The following is a 17,231-nucleotide window of genomic DNA, read 5'->3' as shown; positions in this document are numbered from 1 at the left end:
TCAATATCTTATTCTATGGATTTGATTTTTTACATTTGTTATTGAAAAATGTTTTAATATTCATCTTAACTTAGTAAATACTTTATAATCGGTACTATTATTTAATAATTCACATTTAATTCAGTAAAATCACAAACTAGACCTCACTTAAGTTTACTTTTTAATTAGTGAAATTATTGAAAACTTGGTATACTTTAAGGTTTTGAGTCTTTGAACGAATATAGTGTTTTACTATTTTTCGTTTGTCATACCATTCTCAGCATAGGTATAAAATATTTTGAAATAATTTCATAAATGGTTTATGTTTTTCTGTAGGAATATTATGAGCTGAATCCCACAACCACCACTAAAAAGCTTGTTAATTGATTCAATTGCTTAAAAGTGTTAGGAGCATATTCATTACATTTTTAACGTTAAATATTATTTTATCAACTTAAAACATGAAAATGATTTTTGGTGCTATTTGAGTCAGTATAAACACACAAAATCAGTGTATAAGGTGATATCTCCAAGAAATATATAATTTAAATCTGAACTACCTACTATAAATTCATTAATCATAAATAACTAATTAGGATAGCCTTTAAGATATCTTTTAATTTGAATACAGATATATTATATAATATATTTTAAATTCAAAGTAATTTTATGCAAAATGTGTAGTTTATATTTTTCTAACTTGAATATGTCAGTTTCAACTAGAATTATTCTACTTCTCAAAAAATAAACAATGTATATAAAATAAGTGAATATAATATTGAATTTGGTGACAGGGATCATTTAAATATAGTTTTAAATTTATTTATGCAATATGATATTCCTATATTCATTTTTATCATTTATTATGGTTGTTACGATAAGTATGTGAAGTATAATAGAAATTCTTGTTTTTTGTAAACCTTATATATCAATTGCACTCTTCTCAAACTTTGTTCTTTCGTAGTTAAAATTATTATTTATTTATTTGATTACATTTTAATTGATTGATTGATTTAAAAAGGATATTTTAATCTAATTATTTTAAATTTGAACCTCCCCTCTTAGAAACTAACCGTTGTCCGCTCTGCAAATCAAGGCTTTTGGAGACATTAATTTATTACTTTATTTAAATAATATGATTCTTAAAAGGTAATAAATATAAATATTATTATTATTTATAAGTCTCCTCTTACAAATAGTTATATGCATAATGTATTGAATTGTACACTGTCAAATTGACAACCAACATGGTAAATAACGCGCTTTACAATAGTTTCTTTAATAAATTGTTAAATCGAATAAAAATTTCAAAATATTTTGATTATTTTTGAACGATTTATAAACTTTTTAAATTTTCAAAGTTTTTAATTTTTTTCTCTAAGCATTGATAAAAAAATTGCATTTATATCTAAGATTTACAAATATGATACAAGGCCATGACTTTTTTACATAAACAATTTTAGTTCAAAATTGGACAAAAATGATAAAATTTAACAAAATTCACAAATTATTTTGTAATATAAATGAACAAAAAGTTATATAGACAAAGATTGAAAATTTCAACAAACCTTCTATAATTATTTCATTTTTTAAGTAATGATCTAAAAATAGATATTTTAAGTCTATTGTAGGTAGTTATTATATAGTATAAACAAATCAATTCTTTAATATTATGACAATTTTTATCCCCCCCCCCCCCATCACAACATAAATAATCCTTGTATCCTGATCTCATTGACACGGGTAGTACTAGTGTGTTACTGATCTCATTCTTAATAAGTATAATAATAAAAAAACAACACAACTCAGTTCATCATAGTAAGTTTATTTTTAATTTAACAATCCATATTGATTACCTACTGGATTGGATAATCTTTTGGAAAATCAGCTAATACACGTCCAACTGTAAAAACAAAAATAATTATTGAAGCAACTTTTATTTTTTGTGTTTCGTGGATTTAAGATTCAAAAGTTGAAGTATATCTAACGGATTCTAATCCAGCATAATACTTAAATTAAGTAACTTAATGATATTTGAGTTAAAAGAGTGCATAGAGAAAATAAAGCATAGTAGAAGGCCATAATTTCAGATTAAAAAATGAAATTAATTAGGTTATTGCAAATATTCCTTTGAATCATTAATATGTTATATAATTTATTTAGTTACTTGTTAGGAATTAGAATAACATCTAACAATTTCAATATTATCTACTCTATGTGTTTTAAATTGCACTCTTTTATCTTTAAATCTCACCAGTAAAGTATTTTAAGCAGATACTTACTTAGGGGATAATAGTATAAAGAATAATTAATGAGACTTGATTTTCCGTCTGAATCTGTAGATTCTGCAGTAGTCACTGCAAATTGGGAATTAGATCTGCAATTTACAAAAATTAATTTATTTCTGAATAAATAATACATTGATTGGTAATTTTCCATTGAGAACAGTTTGGTTGGGTGTTTTGACCAAACATTATTAGCCTGTTTGGGTGATTGAAACTGGTTTTACCTGGTGACTTTACTATGGACGTTCTTAAAAATTGTGTTTGTTTTTGAATATTTCTACCCCGGATCTACATCACAAGTAGAATTATCTATTTTATGTTTTAATATCAGTAATTCTAGCCATAATACTGAATTTCGAAAACATTATGTTTTTAAAATGTAATAAAAAACTATTTAATAAATAAAAAATAAAAATGATTATAAACCTGCTATGTGTCTATTGGCTATAATACCTACATTGCTTAAAAACCAAAAGTATATGAAAAGTATTGCGAATACTTTAATAAAAAATTTGAGTAGTGTTCGAACTATGATACAATTTGAGTATTTGAATAGTATTTAAATACTTAAAAAATAAATATATTTGCAGAGTATTTACCGAAATACTTTTTAAATGTATTCTTTACAGGTCTGGACTTAGATATATATTTAGATAAGGTTTATTTACCAATATCTGTGATATGGATCATATGTTCGAATATTATGTACAATATTAGTTGTTACTGTAATATCAATATGTTTTTACAGTTAAGTGTTTATTATTTACTATTTATTATGTATTTTTTAAGTGACTTTATTTAAATCAAATACTTAATTAACAAAGTACATGACTAACATGTAATAAGTATTTTCATTTTTTTACGTTTGAACCTATTAGTAGGTAGTTATTGTTTATTCACTAAATAATGTAATTTTTTGTGAAATATAAAAAATTAATAGTTTAATAACTCGCTTATAATTTTACCTGTGTTTAAATATTTTGATTAAACGATCTATGCCTGTAGTGAGTGGTTAGCCAAGTCTCAAATAATTGGATAAATATCAGGCTACTTAAAATGAGTTTGAACAATTTTAACGTGCCAGATAAATTGAGCCATGACTATAATATATTTAATTTTTAAATAACCACAATAGGTATGAAAAGTATAAAATATGAAAATAAAAATATTTCACAACTTGAATTTGCTATAAACAAATAAAAAATATTACCTTGTACAATGTACATATAATATAAATAAATAAATATAAATATATTATAATATATTATATTTTTATGTATAACTTTGTAAATTCAAACATAAAGAAGCACATTTTCAATCATGCCTGTTAAATCTGGACAATCCTAAGCCTGTAAGAGTGAGAAGGAAAAAGTTTTTATGGGGAAACTTCATACGCCATATTAAACATAGGACGGACTCATCACTCATGATACTTTTTCTAAACGGAATTCTTTTAAAACGTTTGATAATTTTATCAAGAAGTTAGTTTTATTGAATAATCGATTTATATTTCCAATTTAAGATTACTAATCATAACCATTAAGCATCATTAAAATTTTAGAATAAATGAAAAATTACATACATCTGTGGTTCAGGAGCGCAATAATATTGTTTTAGGTATTTTCGTTTGCATGGAACTGAACAACATTCATCCACTATCCCTCTTGTTTTTCTGGTTTGTTGACTACCTGAAAATCAATATAAATAATTAGACAAAAATTTAATAAACCTATAATCATAATAAAATATTATATAATTGTTTATTGTATAAGTAAGTAATTCATACATTAAAATTCTTTATTTTACAGTAAATTTTATTATATTGTAATGTAAAGTAGGTAAAATGTATGTTTTAGGTGATAATAAAAATTTTTGATTTGAAAGATGGTTTTTGGCAAATAAAATCAAAACTGATACATTTTATTATTATATATATATAGGTAATATATATATATATATATATATATATATATATATATATATATATATATATTATTATATAATATTATATATTATTATCATTATTATACTTATTATTCTGTAGTTATTATCTTATATAAATTTAATTGTGTCATTGTATTAATTATTTAAATTATATATTATTGTATTATGTTAAACTGTTGTATAGGGCCCAGCCCGTTAACAAATAAATAAAATAAAAAATTAGATTTAGAGAGTTCTAAATTATGCACGTTTAGTATTTTTTGTTTCAATAGACTTCCCTTTAGAATAAATAATGCAGCTGAAATATGTCAAAAATGGAATATGAAAGTGTTCGGAAGTATTGAAATGTATTCATATAATATCTTGATGATATTTTAGTTTTTGGTAACACTGAGACTCAACATGATTGTGCATTAAAACAGGTTTTAGATTTGGCTATGAAAAATAATATTAAATTTAATAAAAACGCAATTTAATATAAGGTGATAAAGTTAATTACCTTGGACATACATTTTAAAATGAAACCAGATAGTGATCGTATTAAATCTATTTTCGAGTATTAGGTACCAAAAACTATAAAAGATTTGCAAAGGTTTTTAGGTATGGTTAATTACGTCGGAAATTTTATTCCTAATCTGGCAATGTTGACTAAGCCACTAAGAGATCTTCTTACAAAGAATAATGAGTTTGTGTGGACATCAATACATAATGAGTGTGTAAATAAACTTAAAACATTAATTGCTAGTCCCTCCGTACTTAGAAACTATGATAACACAAAATACGTGATCATACAGGCAGATAGTAGTAAATTTGCCAATGGATGTGTTTTGTTACAAGAAGGCAGACCAGTCTGTTTTAAATCGAAAAGCTTATCTGAAACCGAAATTAACTACAGACAGGTTGATAAGGAATTTCTGTCAGTCTTATTTGCGTGCAAGGTATTTCATCATTATATTTATAGTAGACGCGTGACAGTTAAAACCGACCACCTTCCTTTAATTTCGCTAATGAAAAAGAACATAAATGACATTCCGTCTAAAAGGCTTCAATGCATTAAGGTCAAATTATCACGATATGATATTAATCTTATACATGTACCGGAAAAAAAATGTTTATCGCAGATGCATTAAGTCGAGCATGTATATCGTCTCGAGATAATGACGTTCATATCGATGTTTCCGATGTAGTTCATTCAATTAATATGTCTAAAAATATTCGAAATGAGTTTGTACAAGAAACAATTAAAGATGATTTATTAAAACAATTAGTATACGTGTGCAAGAATGGCTGGCCTAAGCATAAAAATAAAGTCTCGCGTGAGCTTATACCATATTTTAATATGCGTTACCTACCAAATATTATATGATGACGATTTACTTTTGTAGAACACTATATTTTTGGGTGTTCAGTTGGGAGCAATTATTAAAATAAAAGTAAAGTAAATAAAATAATTCGGGTTTACGGAAAAGAACTTTATTTAAATATTTAATAGTTTACGTGCCTTTAATCGGCGTTCGTCGGTGGCCGCACTATAACAACTGACTATCGGTACGACAAATATCTCCGAACGACGATCGCCTTATCTGACACGATAATTGCCGTGGACTTTCGGCATAGATATGGCGTTACAATAATACTCGTAATATATATATATATATACACAAAAAAAAATTACCACAGTCGGCCTACCTGATAATTTGGCGTCCCGACAAAACAAATGAACAATACAATACTATAAAAATTAACAATTGGTAGAATAACATATTTTCTTTTTTATATAATTACACACCATATTTACATACACATTTTTTTTTTTTTTTTTTTTTACATTAATTATTAATAATAATACTACATATACATATATATTTTTTTTCTTTTGAAAACACGTCTTTAAACATTACATTTTTTTTTTTATTTACAGACTCGCTTTAGACGGTCAAATCCTATCACCCCACTAAAACGGCCTTTGACCCAACTGTTCTCCTTCTACATCAGTGACAACGTATCGGTCATTTGGTACGGGCCTTTGTACTTGGGCTCGAGCTTCCTGCTCTGCCCCGAAGCTGGCGCCTCCCACTTAATTAACACCAAATCCCCCTTACGAAACTTTTCAGGCCTTGTTTTTCGTTGGTTTATCTTACATAATTCTTTCTCGCGATGTTGCTGCAGAACCTCAGTCGGATTAATATTTTTTTCTGTTATACCCTTATCTTTGTTTACTTTCGACACCTCGCTCACTAATGGATTATCTACACGACTGGTAATCTTGAAACGGTATATTACGTCGGACGGCGTGTGACCTGTTATTCTGTGCCTACTATTATTGATTCCCCACTGCACTTCCATCGCCCTTAAATCCCAATCGCCGTTATCTGAATTCTCGGTCATCATCGCCAAACACCTGACAGCTACTCCGTTTATTATCTCAGCTTGACCATTACTGCGTGGACTTTTCGATGCTACCTTCACGTGACTTATATTTAGTTCGTGACAGAATTTTTCAAATATCGCTGCCGTAAACGCGGTACCCCTATCTGTGATTATTCGTTCGGGCCGGCCGTACGTACACACAAACTCGCGCATATAATACACAGTTTCGACAGCCGTTACGTCTTTTACGGCGCGTAGTACGACATACTTACTAAACCCGTCTACTATCGTAAGAATATATTTATTATCTCTCTCTGTCATAACGAAAGGTCCCACATGGTCGAGATGTATCACTTGAAACGGTTCACTGCCTTTATCTAAAGGATGCCAGTACAATTCTCTTTTTTTTGGTACTTTGTAAAACATACAGTTCACACATCTATTAATATATTTTGTTACAAACTCTCTCATTTTGGGAAAATAAAAGTTTTCTTTTATTTTAGATAGTGTCTTTTCTATCCCGAGATGTACTAATTCCCGATGAGTAGTACTAACAACATCGTACCTAAGGTCAGTTGGTAAATACAACCTCCACCTCCCTTTTGTTATCTTGTATAATCTATTATTTTCTATCATATATCTATCTTTCGTAGTAGGGTCATTAGTCTCTATTTTTGCAATCATCCTCGCCACCTCTTCGTCGTCTTTTTGGAGCGCCGCCACCCAGTCGGTCGTTATTTTTATTCCAAACACGTTTAAGTTAGCCACATCCACCGATTGTTCCGACTCTACGGGGTTCCTACTTAGGGCATCAGCAATTAAGTTTCGATCTCCTTTCAAATGTTCTATTTTATATTGATACTCCGATAATTTCATAAACCACCTACCTATCCTTGGGTTTAGATCTCGTTTATCTGCTAGAAGTTTTAGACTGTTACAATCAGTTTTAATTACGAAACAAATACCTATTAAGTACACGCGGAATCGTTCTAACGCGCTCACTATCGCCAGTGCTTCTAATTCATACGAATGGTACTTCGCCTCGTCCTTCGATGTCTTACGACTAAAATAACTTATAGGGTGCATTTTACCGTCCTCCGCTTGTCGTTGCATTAGTACGGCTGCTACACCATGTTGACTTGCGTCGGTGTGCACCTCTGTATATGCATTCGGTTCATACATCGATAGAATAGGTCGACTCGTAAGTGCTTTCTTTAACAGTTTAAATGCTTCATCTCGCTCGTCTGTCCACTCAAAACGCGTATTTTTACACAAAAGATCTGTCAGTGGTCGAGCAATCACGGCGAATCCTTTCACAAATCTACGAAAGTAGCTCGCTAGCCCTATAAACCCGCGTACCGCTCGCACGTTATTAGGAACGGGAAAGTTTTCTACCGCTAATATTTTTCGACGCCCCGGTTCTATACCATTTTTACTTATCTCAAAACCCAAATATTCGATTCTTCGCATAAAGAATCTACACTTTTCGATTTTTATCGTTAAACCCGCCTCTCTCAGTGACTGTAATACTAATCTCAATTTTTCGAGGCCGTCCTCCACACTTTTACTCGGAATAATAATATCATCTAAATAAGCTAGAGCGACCGTATACAATAATTTACCTAAGGCGGCAGTTATCATTCGCGAAAAAATTGCGGGGCAATTGGTTGGACCAAAAGGCATACGTTTAAATTGGAAATTACCGTCGGGCGTTACAAAAGAAGTCTGTGCGCGCGTATTTACGTCATTAATTGGTATTTGATAATAACCGCTAAAAAGATCTAGACTAGTAAAATACGTGTTACCGTGCAGCCTGTCCAGTTGGTCGTCAATCCTTGGTAGTGGGTATTTGTCCGGCACCGTCTTCTTATTCAATGCACGATAATCCACGCACATGCGGACGTCACCATTCTTCTTTTTCACCAACAGTATGGGGCTGGCGTACGGCGATTCACTGTCCTCAACTATGTCTGCTTCTTTCAGTTCGTCAATGATACTGCGCACTTGTTCTCGTTCTTTATAGGAAATCCGATACGGTCTATACCCCAGTGTGCAAAAATCAGTTTATTAAGCGTTTATTAAATGTGGAGATCTCCACGATAAACCGTGGATATCGTATTTAGAAGTGGTTTACTTGTAAGCATAATATACATTTATTAAACATGGATTTCTAAACGTTGATTAAACTTTAAATATCTGTTTAATAACCATGTCTAATATACAGTTGATCAACATTTAATATCTATATAATAATCATGTATAAAATATGTTTAATCAACATTGAATATCTGTTTAATAACCATGTCTAATATACAGATGATCTACATTTAATATCTATATAATAACCATGTATAAAATACGTTTAATCAACATTGAATATCTGTATATTAACCATGTCTAAAATATGTTTAATCAACGTTCAATGAATTTCATAATTTATTATTGATGTCATGTCAACTATTTATATTAGTGATGGTTTTTTAGCAAGCCGTTTCATTTTTATAATATTGTGTCAAATCTTGAGTTTTGATAAGTTTTTAAATTTTGCTAAATAAAGTTGAAAAAATAATGAAAATACCTATAGTACCTTTTATTAATTATTTATTAATAACATGATAATATATAAAACAAATAAAAATAACAATTAACCAGTCTTAGGTGTAAATATTAGATAGTTTTCATCACATTAAGTTAATATTAATAACATGGTAATATTATATAAAACAAAATAAAAATAACAATTAACCAGTCTTAGGTGTAAATATTAGATAGTTTTCATCACATTAAGTTAATATTAATAACATGGTAATATTATATAAAACAAAATAAAAATAACAATTAACCAGTCTTAGGTGTAAATATTAGATAGTTTTCATCACATTAAGTTAATATTAATAACATGGTAATATATAAAAAAAAAATAAAAATAACAACTAACCAGTCTTAGGTGTAAATAATCAAATATTATATAGTTTTCATCACATAAAGTTAATATTAATAACATAATATATATATATAAAAAAAATAAATAACCAGTCTTAGGTTAAGTAATAATATAAATTAAATGATTAGTTAGCCCCACGGTTATTGGATTGACGCAGCCATAGACCCAAAAAATTCAAATAATCCACTTCTGTTGTACCTTGTAAGGAATAAACTACATCTGAAAAATGAAAAAGTAAATAATTATTATACGGTAAAATACCCGATCTTAACTTTAACCTAATAACTAATATTAGTGGACATTTTTTTCAGTATGGGCTAATTTACCACTAAAGTGGTATAGCATATCAACTAGAAATAATTGAAGAGGCCGGGTGGTTATAATGATGACAAACAATAAAAATAAAGATTACAAAGATGTAAATTCTTTATTATCATATATTATAAATATTATGTAAAATTATTTTTTTTTTAATATTGACAGTTGCATTTATTTAAGTTAGAGTATTAAGCATGACAAAAAATATTGGCAAATCAGCAAAATACGAGCTTAGGTACGGTTAGCGCATCCCACCATTCCCAACTATAGGTCATGGTTCGCTTACTTTCATTGGCCGTTAAATGATATAATTATTATTATATAATTTATTAAACATTATTGAGTATACATATATTTATTTTCTAATATAGATACAAATATATAATAAATAAAATATATCAACTCACTTTGTATTATTTGGGATATTTTATATTTTCCAAATGCTTTCTTATTCCCTTTTCCAGTAATATTAAAAGTTTCAGCTACTTTATTTGTCATCACTTTTTTTAATAAATTGTAAACAGTTTTTGAAGGTTGTTTAACGTGTCCAACTTTTAGTAGACAATTTTTCTGCGGAGAAAATATTAATTGTTTATAGAATTTTACTATTTACCTATTTCGTTAAATTAAATATTTACCATTCTACTTTCATGAAGATCGTCTACTTTGAGATTCAACTCAAACTCATCCAATTCTAAAACTGTTTCGAATGGTAGTTTAAGTGAGTCGTCATCTACATTTCCATGGTTTAATCTCAAAAGTAAACCTTGATGTTGGATTTGATTTTGTATGTCAACAATGTCTACTTTAATTTCATTTAATGTGTTTTGGATTAATTTGTACTGATCTGAAACTAATTTGTAATAATAGTTAATAAACCTGCAATATGGTGACTATATTAATTCAAATGTTGATTTAAACATTGTCGTATTTCTACTTATTAGATAAAAATATATATGAATTGAAGTATACTAGCTTAGCAGTGATTAAACATCAAACATAATATATGTACCTACCATCATTAAGTAGGTTAGTGACTTGATCAATTCCAAAAGTCGGTTGCGAATTTACTTGGCTATTAATTAAAGGAACTTCAGGTGAATCTTTCAATGTAGCTGCAAATAATAAAAATTATTACAATTCAATTACAAACTTATAAAATTCAAAAGTGTTAAACATGTATACAGTTCCCAATAATTGGGAATTATTCCTATAAAATTTAATAAAAATAAAAAAATACCTATTACTGATTGTTCTGAGGATTTGTTCTGATAATTTATATCTTCTACAAATGTGGTCAAAGAATCATTACTGTTGTGATAATTGAACATTGGAGGTGAAATATTAAAGTCATTTATCACGATCTCACTGTGTGGTGGTGTTGATTCAATAGGGACTTCAACTTTCTGAGCTGTATAAATTTTAAATAAAATAATTAAATAATCAACTTACCTACCTAAGGATTTGGAACATTAATTCAAAACTTTATTTACATACATTAATTAATAACATTACCTAATTAACACACACAAAACTTACTAGATTGATATAAAGGCATAGGTGGTAAAGTAAAAACTTCAAGGTGTTTAGTTTTCTTTTCTAATCCAACTAACAATTGATCGTCTGAACTTGAACAAAAACGTTTATTGGGGAACAGTTTTCGTTTATTTGGATCCACAAATGATTCATCAGAAGTATAGGATTTTAAATTATCATTGCCGGCTTCATATGTACCTAAAGGTATTTCATTTAATAATATATACCATTAATATATTTCATTAAAATCTTAGCTTATAGTAACCGGGGATGAGATTTTATGGTTTTGTATGTTTGTTCATTGTTTAATTTTCAGGAAATAAATATGAAAATTTTTAATTGTTACAAAAATTTTAAGTACCTTCTAATCCTCACTTTGCTTGAAATGTTTAGAAAATGTTATCATGTTACTACGTTAGGAACAAATGCACTTTACCACCCCATTTTTTTTTTTTTGAAATTTGCTTATGTTCCCTATTTAAGAACAATGGAGTAATCAGAATTTGTGGGTCGGCCTAACCTATCAAAAAATGTTCATAGGGTGGTAAAGTGCACTTTAGCCCCACGTTACATGCATGTACACTTTTACTTATTATACATTACCTATATTTGTTGATTTCATGATTTTTTATGACTTGTTATACTTTTATTTGTATTAACATATATTGATTTTTTTGAATTGATGTGTGTTAAAGGAGTGTAATAATTAGTAGCCATAAGATAAATAAAATAAACCTATATAATTATTAAGTACTATTGATGTTAGGTCAAAAATAAAAACAAAACCCAATCGTCAGTTGCTAAACAGACAGACAGTTACACCTAATATGTGTAATATTATATTATACAAATACATATAACAAGTATATACTTACGAAAAAACCGTTTTATATTACATGAAAATATGTCCCAGTTTGATGATGGTTTAACACGTTTTTTAGCAAACTTGTTGGCATTTATGCTTCCTGGCCATTTACATTTGTAAACAGATGAATCTTCGCAATAAAATATCCAACTTGTGCATACTAAAGCTAATGCATTCTTGTCTTCAGGAAAATCAACAAGAACATACTGAAAAGTGGCTAATTCCAAACTGTAGTTGGTCAGAATACTCATCCTTGTAACTTATAAAATGACAGAAAATTCCAGAAAACAAATTAAATTTGGTATTGAATTTTAGTATTTTACTGATGATTAGTGAAACGTGGAAATAAATAAATTATAAACAATTCTAGGTTAGGTTAAATCTAACCATAGAGTAACTGAGTAACCAAGTAACCAAGTAAACTGAAAACATGAAACAGATAACAAGATAACCGTTTTGTTATCTACAATCATATTATCTATGAGTGTGTGGTACTATTTGGTCTATTTGACGCCAATTTCCTATTAGAATTTAGAAGCACTATAATATAATATAATATACAAATTTAGAGAAGTATCGAACTACAGGAAAAAATGCCAAAAAAACCGTACATACCAACTCGCCTATTAGAGCGATCAAGTCAGTTACGACGACTACAAAATCAAAAAATAACCATAACCCAACATTCAAGTATAGTACCTCAGAATCATTCACAATCACCATTAGAAGAGCATATAGAATTGGAAACCAATAAAATAACATCGTCTGCTCAACTGCAAATTGAACCAAATGATATCGTAGACCCTAATAAGAATGTAGTACAATGTTTACCACCCATTTCAGTATTAAATACATATACTTTTAAAGAAAAATTAGCTCGTTTAATTATTGATGGAAATATACCACGGAATAAAGTAACTGAATTACTGCACTTATTACACAATGTTGAAGATTTCAATGAGTTAAAGAATCTACCATTAGATTCTAGAACTCTATTAAACTGTCCTAAATCTGGTAGTGCATCTATAATTCAAATGGAAAACGGTCAATATTTTCATTTGGGACTAAAAGAAGGTTTAACACACTTATTGCAACAGTATCCACACTTGCAACAATTAAATGTATTACCTGTTTGGATAGCAATAGACGGAATACCAATATTAGGTCATGAATTTTGGCCAATTATGGGAGGTCTAAAATTGGATACTGAACAAATCCTTCCATTTGTGATTGGAGTTTATTGTGGGGACAAAAAGCCAGGAAATGTCACGGAATACTTGGAACGACTAATTGAAGACATTAATCATATTTTAGATAATGGATTTGAGTTAAATAATCAAATATATAATGTCAAACTTATGGGATTTATAGCTGATGCACCTGCCAGGTATGAATTATGACTAATTATTATACTCTTACCTACACATCACAAACTTAAAAAACTATCTGGATTAAGTGTACACTTAGCAGTGGCGTATTTAAGCTAGGGCTACTGGGCCTCCAAAGTATGTTCAAGTTGGGGCACAGAATCTTTCTCATTAGATCAAACAAAATAATAAACATTTTTTTGAAAATAATTTTATTTATATTTCAAAAATAATATGTACAGCGGCAGTGTTTATTATCTTGTATAGGTTATCTAACTATAAAAGTCATCGGTTTTTCAAATGGGCAATTAGATATATTTATTATAATATAATTATTAATTTCTGTATTAAAGAGGGCTTCTGTCTCTTAAAGACCCCAGGGTCACCACATTTCTCGGCATGCCACTGACACTTGGGTATCTGTTACATTTACTTCCTTTATAATTTTAAACCGTTACCTATAAGTACATTTTTTAAATTTATAGGTCATTTTTGAAGTGTATCAAAGGACACATGGCTTATTTTGCTTGTGAAAAATGTACAGAAGAAGGATATTATACAGAGAATCGTATGTGTTTTCCTGATGGCAATGCAAATTTAAGAGACGACAAATCATTTCGTGAGAAATTGCAGCCAGAACATCATACAGGGGATACACCTTTACTATTAATACCATCTTTAGGTTTGGTTTCAAATTTTCCATTAGATTACCTACATTTATGCTGTTTAGGTAAATAATGTCAATTATTATTATATTTATTATATTATATTATTATATTATTATTTACTGTAGGTATTATGAAAAAGATAATTAGACTTTTAGTAAATGGGTCGATCAAGCAAACTGGATCATTTGGATGTGTAAGACTTCCTTCAATAAAAATTAAGGAAATAAATAAAAGGATGGAAACAATTGCACCATTTTTGAGCACAGATTTTGCTCGCATACCGTTGTCACTAAACAAATATCATGATTTTAAGGCAACTGAATTAAGGCAAATAATGTTATATACTGGGGCATTAATATTTAAAGACATTGTACCGGATCCTATCTACAAGAACTTTATTGCATTTTACTGTGCAATGCGTATACTTTCATCACCTAGAGCTACAAATAAGGATGAGAATAAATTTGCAGAGACATTAATAAGATATTTTGTTGACACTTTTGGAATTGTATATGGGACATTTTTAATTTCATACAATGTGCATTCATTACTTCACCTTCCCAATGATGTATTAAGGTATGGAGACATAAATCAATTTAATGCGTTCTGGTATGAAAATTTCTTAGGCCGATTAAAAAGGTACTTAAAATCTGGAAGATATGCAATAACTGAATTGTACAACAGAATTATTGAAGATAGGTTAGCAAGGGAAGAAAAATATTTTCCAACTAGTAACAATTTTCCAATTTTTAAAGAAATTCATAATAATGGACCACTATTCAGTGAGCTTGCAAACTGTGAACAATATAGGCAAATGAAATTTGAACATTTTACTATTCAAATAAGAAAATTAGAACAACAACATTTATATACTCATCGAGACGACTGCATAATTGTAATGGATAATGACATAAATAATTACTTTATTTTTGTTGTAGAAAATATTTTAGTTCAAAGTAATAACAAGTTCAAAACAAGTTTTATAGGAAGACGATTTCAATGCATAAATGAATTTTTTGGAAGCTCTGATGGTATTAATGTTTCATCAATTAACGTTGGTGTGTACTTATGTAACTATTTAGGAGCAATAGAACATTATATATTAGATAATATGTCTAATATACATAAAGCATGTATCGTGCCAAACGTTTCTTCAAACAATGAAAGTTATATAGTTTTTAAAATACTACATTCATAAAAATAAGTTTTATAGATTGTAAATAAAATTGTACCTACCTTTATTATTACAGCAATATTATCTTTTTCCAAAAATATTGAAAAATAAACTTGAAATCATAATAGTTTTTTGATGAAATCATTGTCGTATTTATTATACTACCTATATGAAAACAATTCACAAATGCCACAAATCTTTTGAATTGTTTTCACGTATTGTGCCATAAATAGCATATAGTTTATTTTACTTAAAACTTACAAACTGTTATTGCTAAAAAAATTAAATATTACATTTTTTGGAATCAAGATGAAAAATTCAACTCCATACAGGCTAATATTTTTTTTTTTAGATGATCGGTGATATAGAAATCCTGATAAGGATATTAAAAATATTATAGTTCACAATTTGAACACTAGGTTTTAAACAAATATTATTATAAAATATTCAACGTTGAATAACCGCTTAGTCAAAACTTATTTCCCGTTTAATTGTAAACTAAAATTATACAATTTAAACAACGCTGAATCAATGTCAAATAAACCAAACTTAAAATAAACTAAGAATCCACCGTTGATTTAGAGTTTATAAATGTATAATCCACTATAGTGCACACTGGGACACTACTGGTCGATCGTCCTTAAGTACTAACTTCATTTCGGTTAGGTTGGTACACCCTACTTGTCGCAAATTTCGAGCTACCAAGTCTTTATACTCGTTTAATAATGTTAATACTTCGCCGGCTTGATCGGCCGCGAGATCGCTCACAACTTCTTCGGGCGACACGGGTTCTTGGTTTACTTCACGATTACATTTTTCACCTTTCGAAAACACTTCATTGAATAGCACCCCTCTTGTTACTGTATCGCCTTTTTTAATCGTGACGTCTCCATCAGATAAATTTATCATTGGCACCACCGCGCGCCCCTCGCCGTCAGTCGATACCAAACAACGCGGCACCATCTGCCGGGTAGCGCGTATCCCTCCTTCAACACATAAATCTCGATCCGGAAGTGTCGTGACAACAGTGATATGTCCCACATGATTTTTAGGAATTACTAGTGCTTCTTTGGCCCACATTGGCGTTTTGTTGACGTGGTCCGTCATCTCGACGGACGCGACTTCTTCCACGCGTAATTCGTTAGGCGCACTTATTATCACGACGTGTGGCTGTTCCGTGAAAGGATGACCAACTAAAAGCGAAATTTCTTGTACGTCATCCGGAACAACATTTACTGTAACATATGCACTCACTTTGTCTATTATTATTGTAGTCTTGAATCGGCCCAACGAACTCACCCTGCCGAAACCATAACCGACAAATTCTTCCCGCGTAGTGTCGTCGTAATTAATCCTTAATCGATCAGCTTCCGACTTTCGCATTGCAACACACGCAGCACCCATGTCGATATATGCTTGTACTCGTTCGCCATTTATTATGGCGGTTTTGAAATATTTATTTTGACTCACTGTTCCGTCACTCAATTTCAACACCGATCGCTGTTTCCCGTTTACATTGGTCGTCGAAGAGGCTTGCGGCACAGAACTTGACGTCGTATCACTCACGTTTGGTTTATTACGGCATTCATATGATTTATGTCCTGGTTTAGCACACCGAAAACAAGTCACTGTTGGTTTCTTCGCACACTCCTTTGACGTATGACCAGCAACACGACACCGAAAGCAAATCAGTGACGTTTTGTTTGAATTATTCGTTCCCGTTGTACGTGTTTGTTTCACAATTGAATTTTCGTTCGATTTTTGTACATTTTTTTCTTTAT

The 17,231-nt window shown here is 29.5% G+C and overlaps 2 protein-coding genes and 1 long non-coding RNA gene across 3 annotated transcripts; 1 reads left to right on the top strand and 2 right to left on the bottom strand.

The window, feature by feature from the left end:
* Positions 1–2,261: 2,261 nt before the first annotated feature.
* Positions 2,262–5,719, bottom strand: LOC149061523 (uncharacterized). Its single transcript, XR_016190285.1, has 3 exons — positions 5,561–5,719; positions 3,847–3,952; positions 2,262–2,356 (listed from the first exon to the last, which is right to left on the bottom strand). It is a non-coding gene; the product is annotated as an uncharacterized LOC149061523 (long non-coding RNA).
* Positions 5,720–9,147: 3,428 nt separating this feature from the next.
* Positions 9,148–12,492, bottom strand: LOC149061522 (uncharacterized). Its single transcript, XM_089215839.1, has 7 exons — positions 12,252–12,492; positions 11,380–11,574; positions 11,081–11,251; positions 10,857–10,955; positions 10,479–10,693; positions 10,248–10,410; positions 9,148–9,741 (listed from the first exon to the last, which is right to left on the bottom strand). The coding sequence occupies exons 1-7, from the start codon at positions 12,490–12,492 to the stop codon at positions 9,647–9,649; spliced, it is 1,179 nt and encodes a 392-aa protein (XP_089071965.1). The 3' UTR covers positions 9,148–9,646.
* A 342-nt stretch (positions 12,493–12,834) lies between these two features.
* Positions 12,835–15,591, top strand: LOC149061521 (uncharacterized). The gene is made up of 3 exons (XM_089215838.1): positions 12,835–13,628; positions 14,094–14,338; positions 14,402–15,591. The coding sequence occupies exons 1-3, from the start codon at positions 12,835–12,837 to the stop codon at positions 15,472–15,474; spliced, it is 2,112 nt and encodes a 703-aa protein (XP_089071964.1). The 3' UTR covers positions 15,475–15,591.
* The last annotated feature ends 1,640 nt before the right edge of the window (positions 15,592–17,231 follow it).

The sequence above is a fragment of the Diuraphis noxia genome, unplaced genomic scaffold (assembly GCF_037042655.1).
Source record: "Diuraphis noxia isolate RWA-SAM2 unplaced genomic scaffold, SU_Dnox_SAM2 contig0001, whole genome shotgun sequence".
NCBI lineage: Eukaryota > Metazoa > Arthropoda > Insecta > Hemiptera > Aphididae > Diuraphis > Diuraphis noxia.
The sequence above is the reverse complement of the archived record's forward strand: the minus strand, read 5'-3'. Positions and strand labels throughout refer to the sequence as shown.

Bases quoted from the DNA above. Each gene is read 5' to 3' on its own strand.
- LOC149061522 (XM_089215839.1), bottom strand. From the start codon at position 12,492: ATGAGTATTCTGACCAACTACAGTTTGGAATTAGCCACTTTTCAGTAT. The intron at 10,411-10,478 runs GTAAATATTTAA...TTTTCTCCGCAG, and splicing joins ATCTTCATGAAAGTAGAATG to AAAAATTGTCTACTAAAAGT. The intron at 9,742-10,247 runs GTGAGTTGATAT...TTCATTTTTCAG, and splicing joins AATATCCCAAATAATACAAA to ATGTAGTTTATTCCTTACAA.
- LOC149061521 (XM_089215838.1), top strand. From the start codon at position 12,835: ATGCCAAAAAAACCGTACATACCAACTCGCCTATTAGAGCGATCAAGT. The intron at 13,629-14,093 runs GTATGAATTATG...TTAAATTTATAG, and splicing joins ATAGCTGATGCACCTGCCAG to GTCATTTTTGAAGTGTATCA. The intron at 14,339-14,401 runs GTAAATAATGTC...TATTTACTGTAG, and splicing joins CCTACATTTATGCTGTTTAG to GTATTATGAAAAAGATAATT.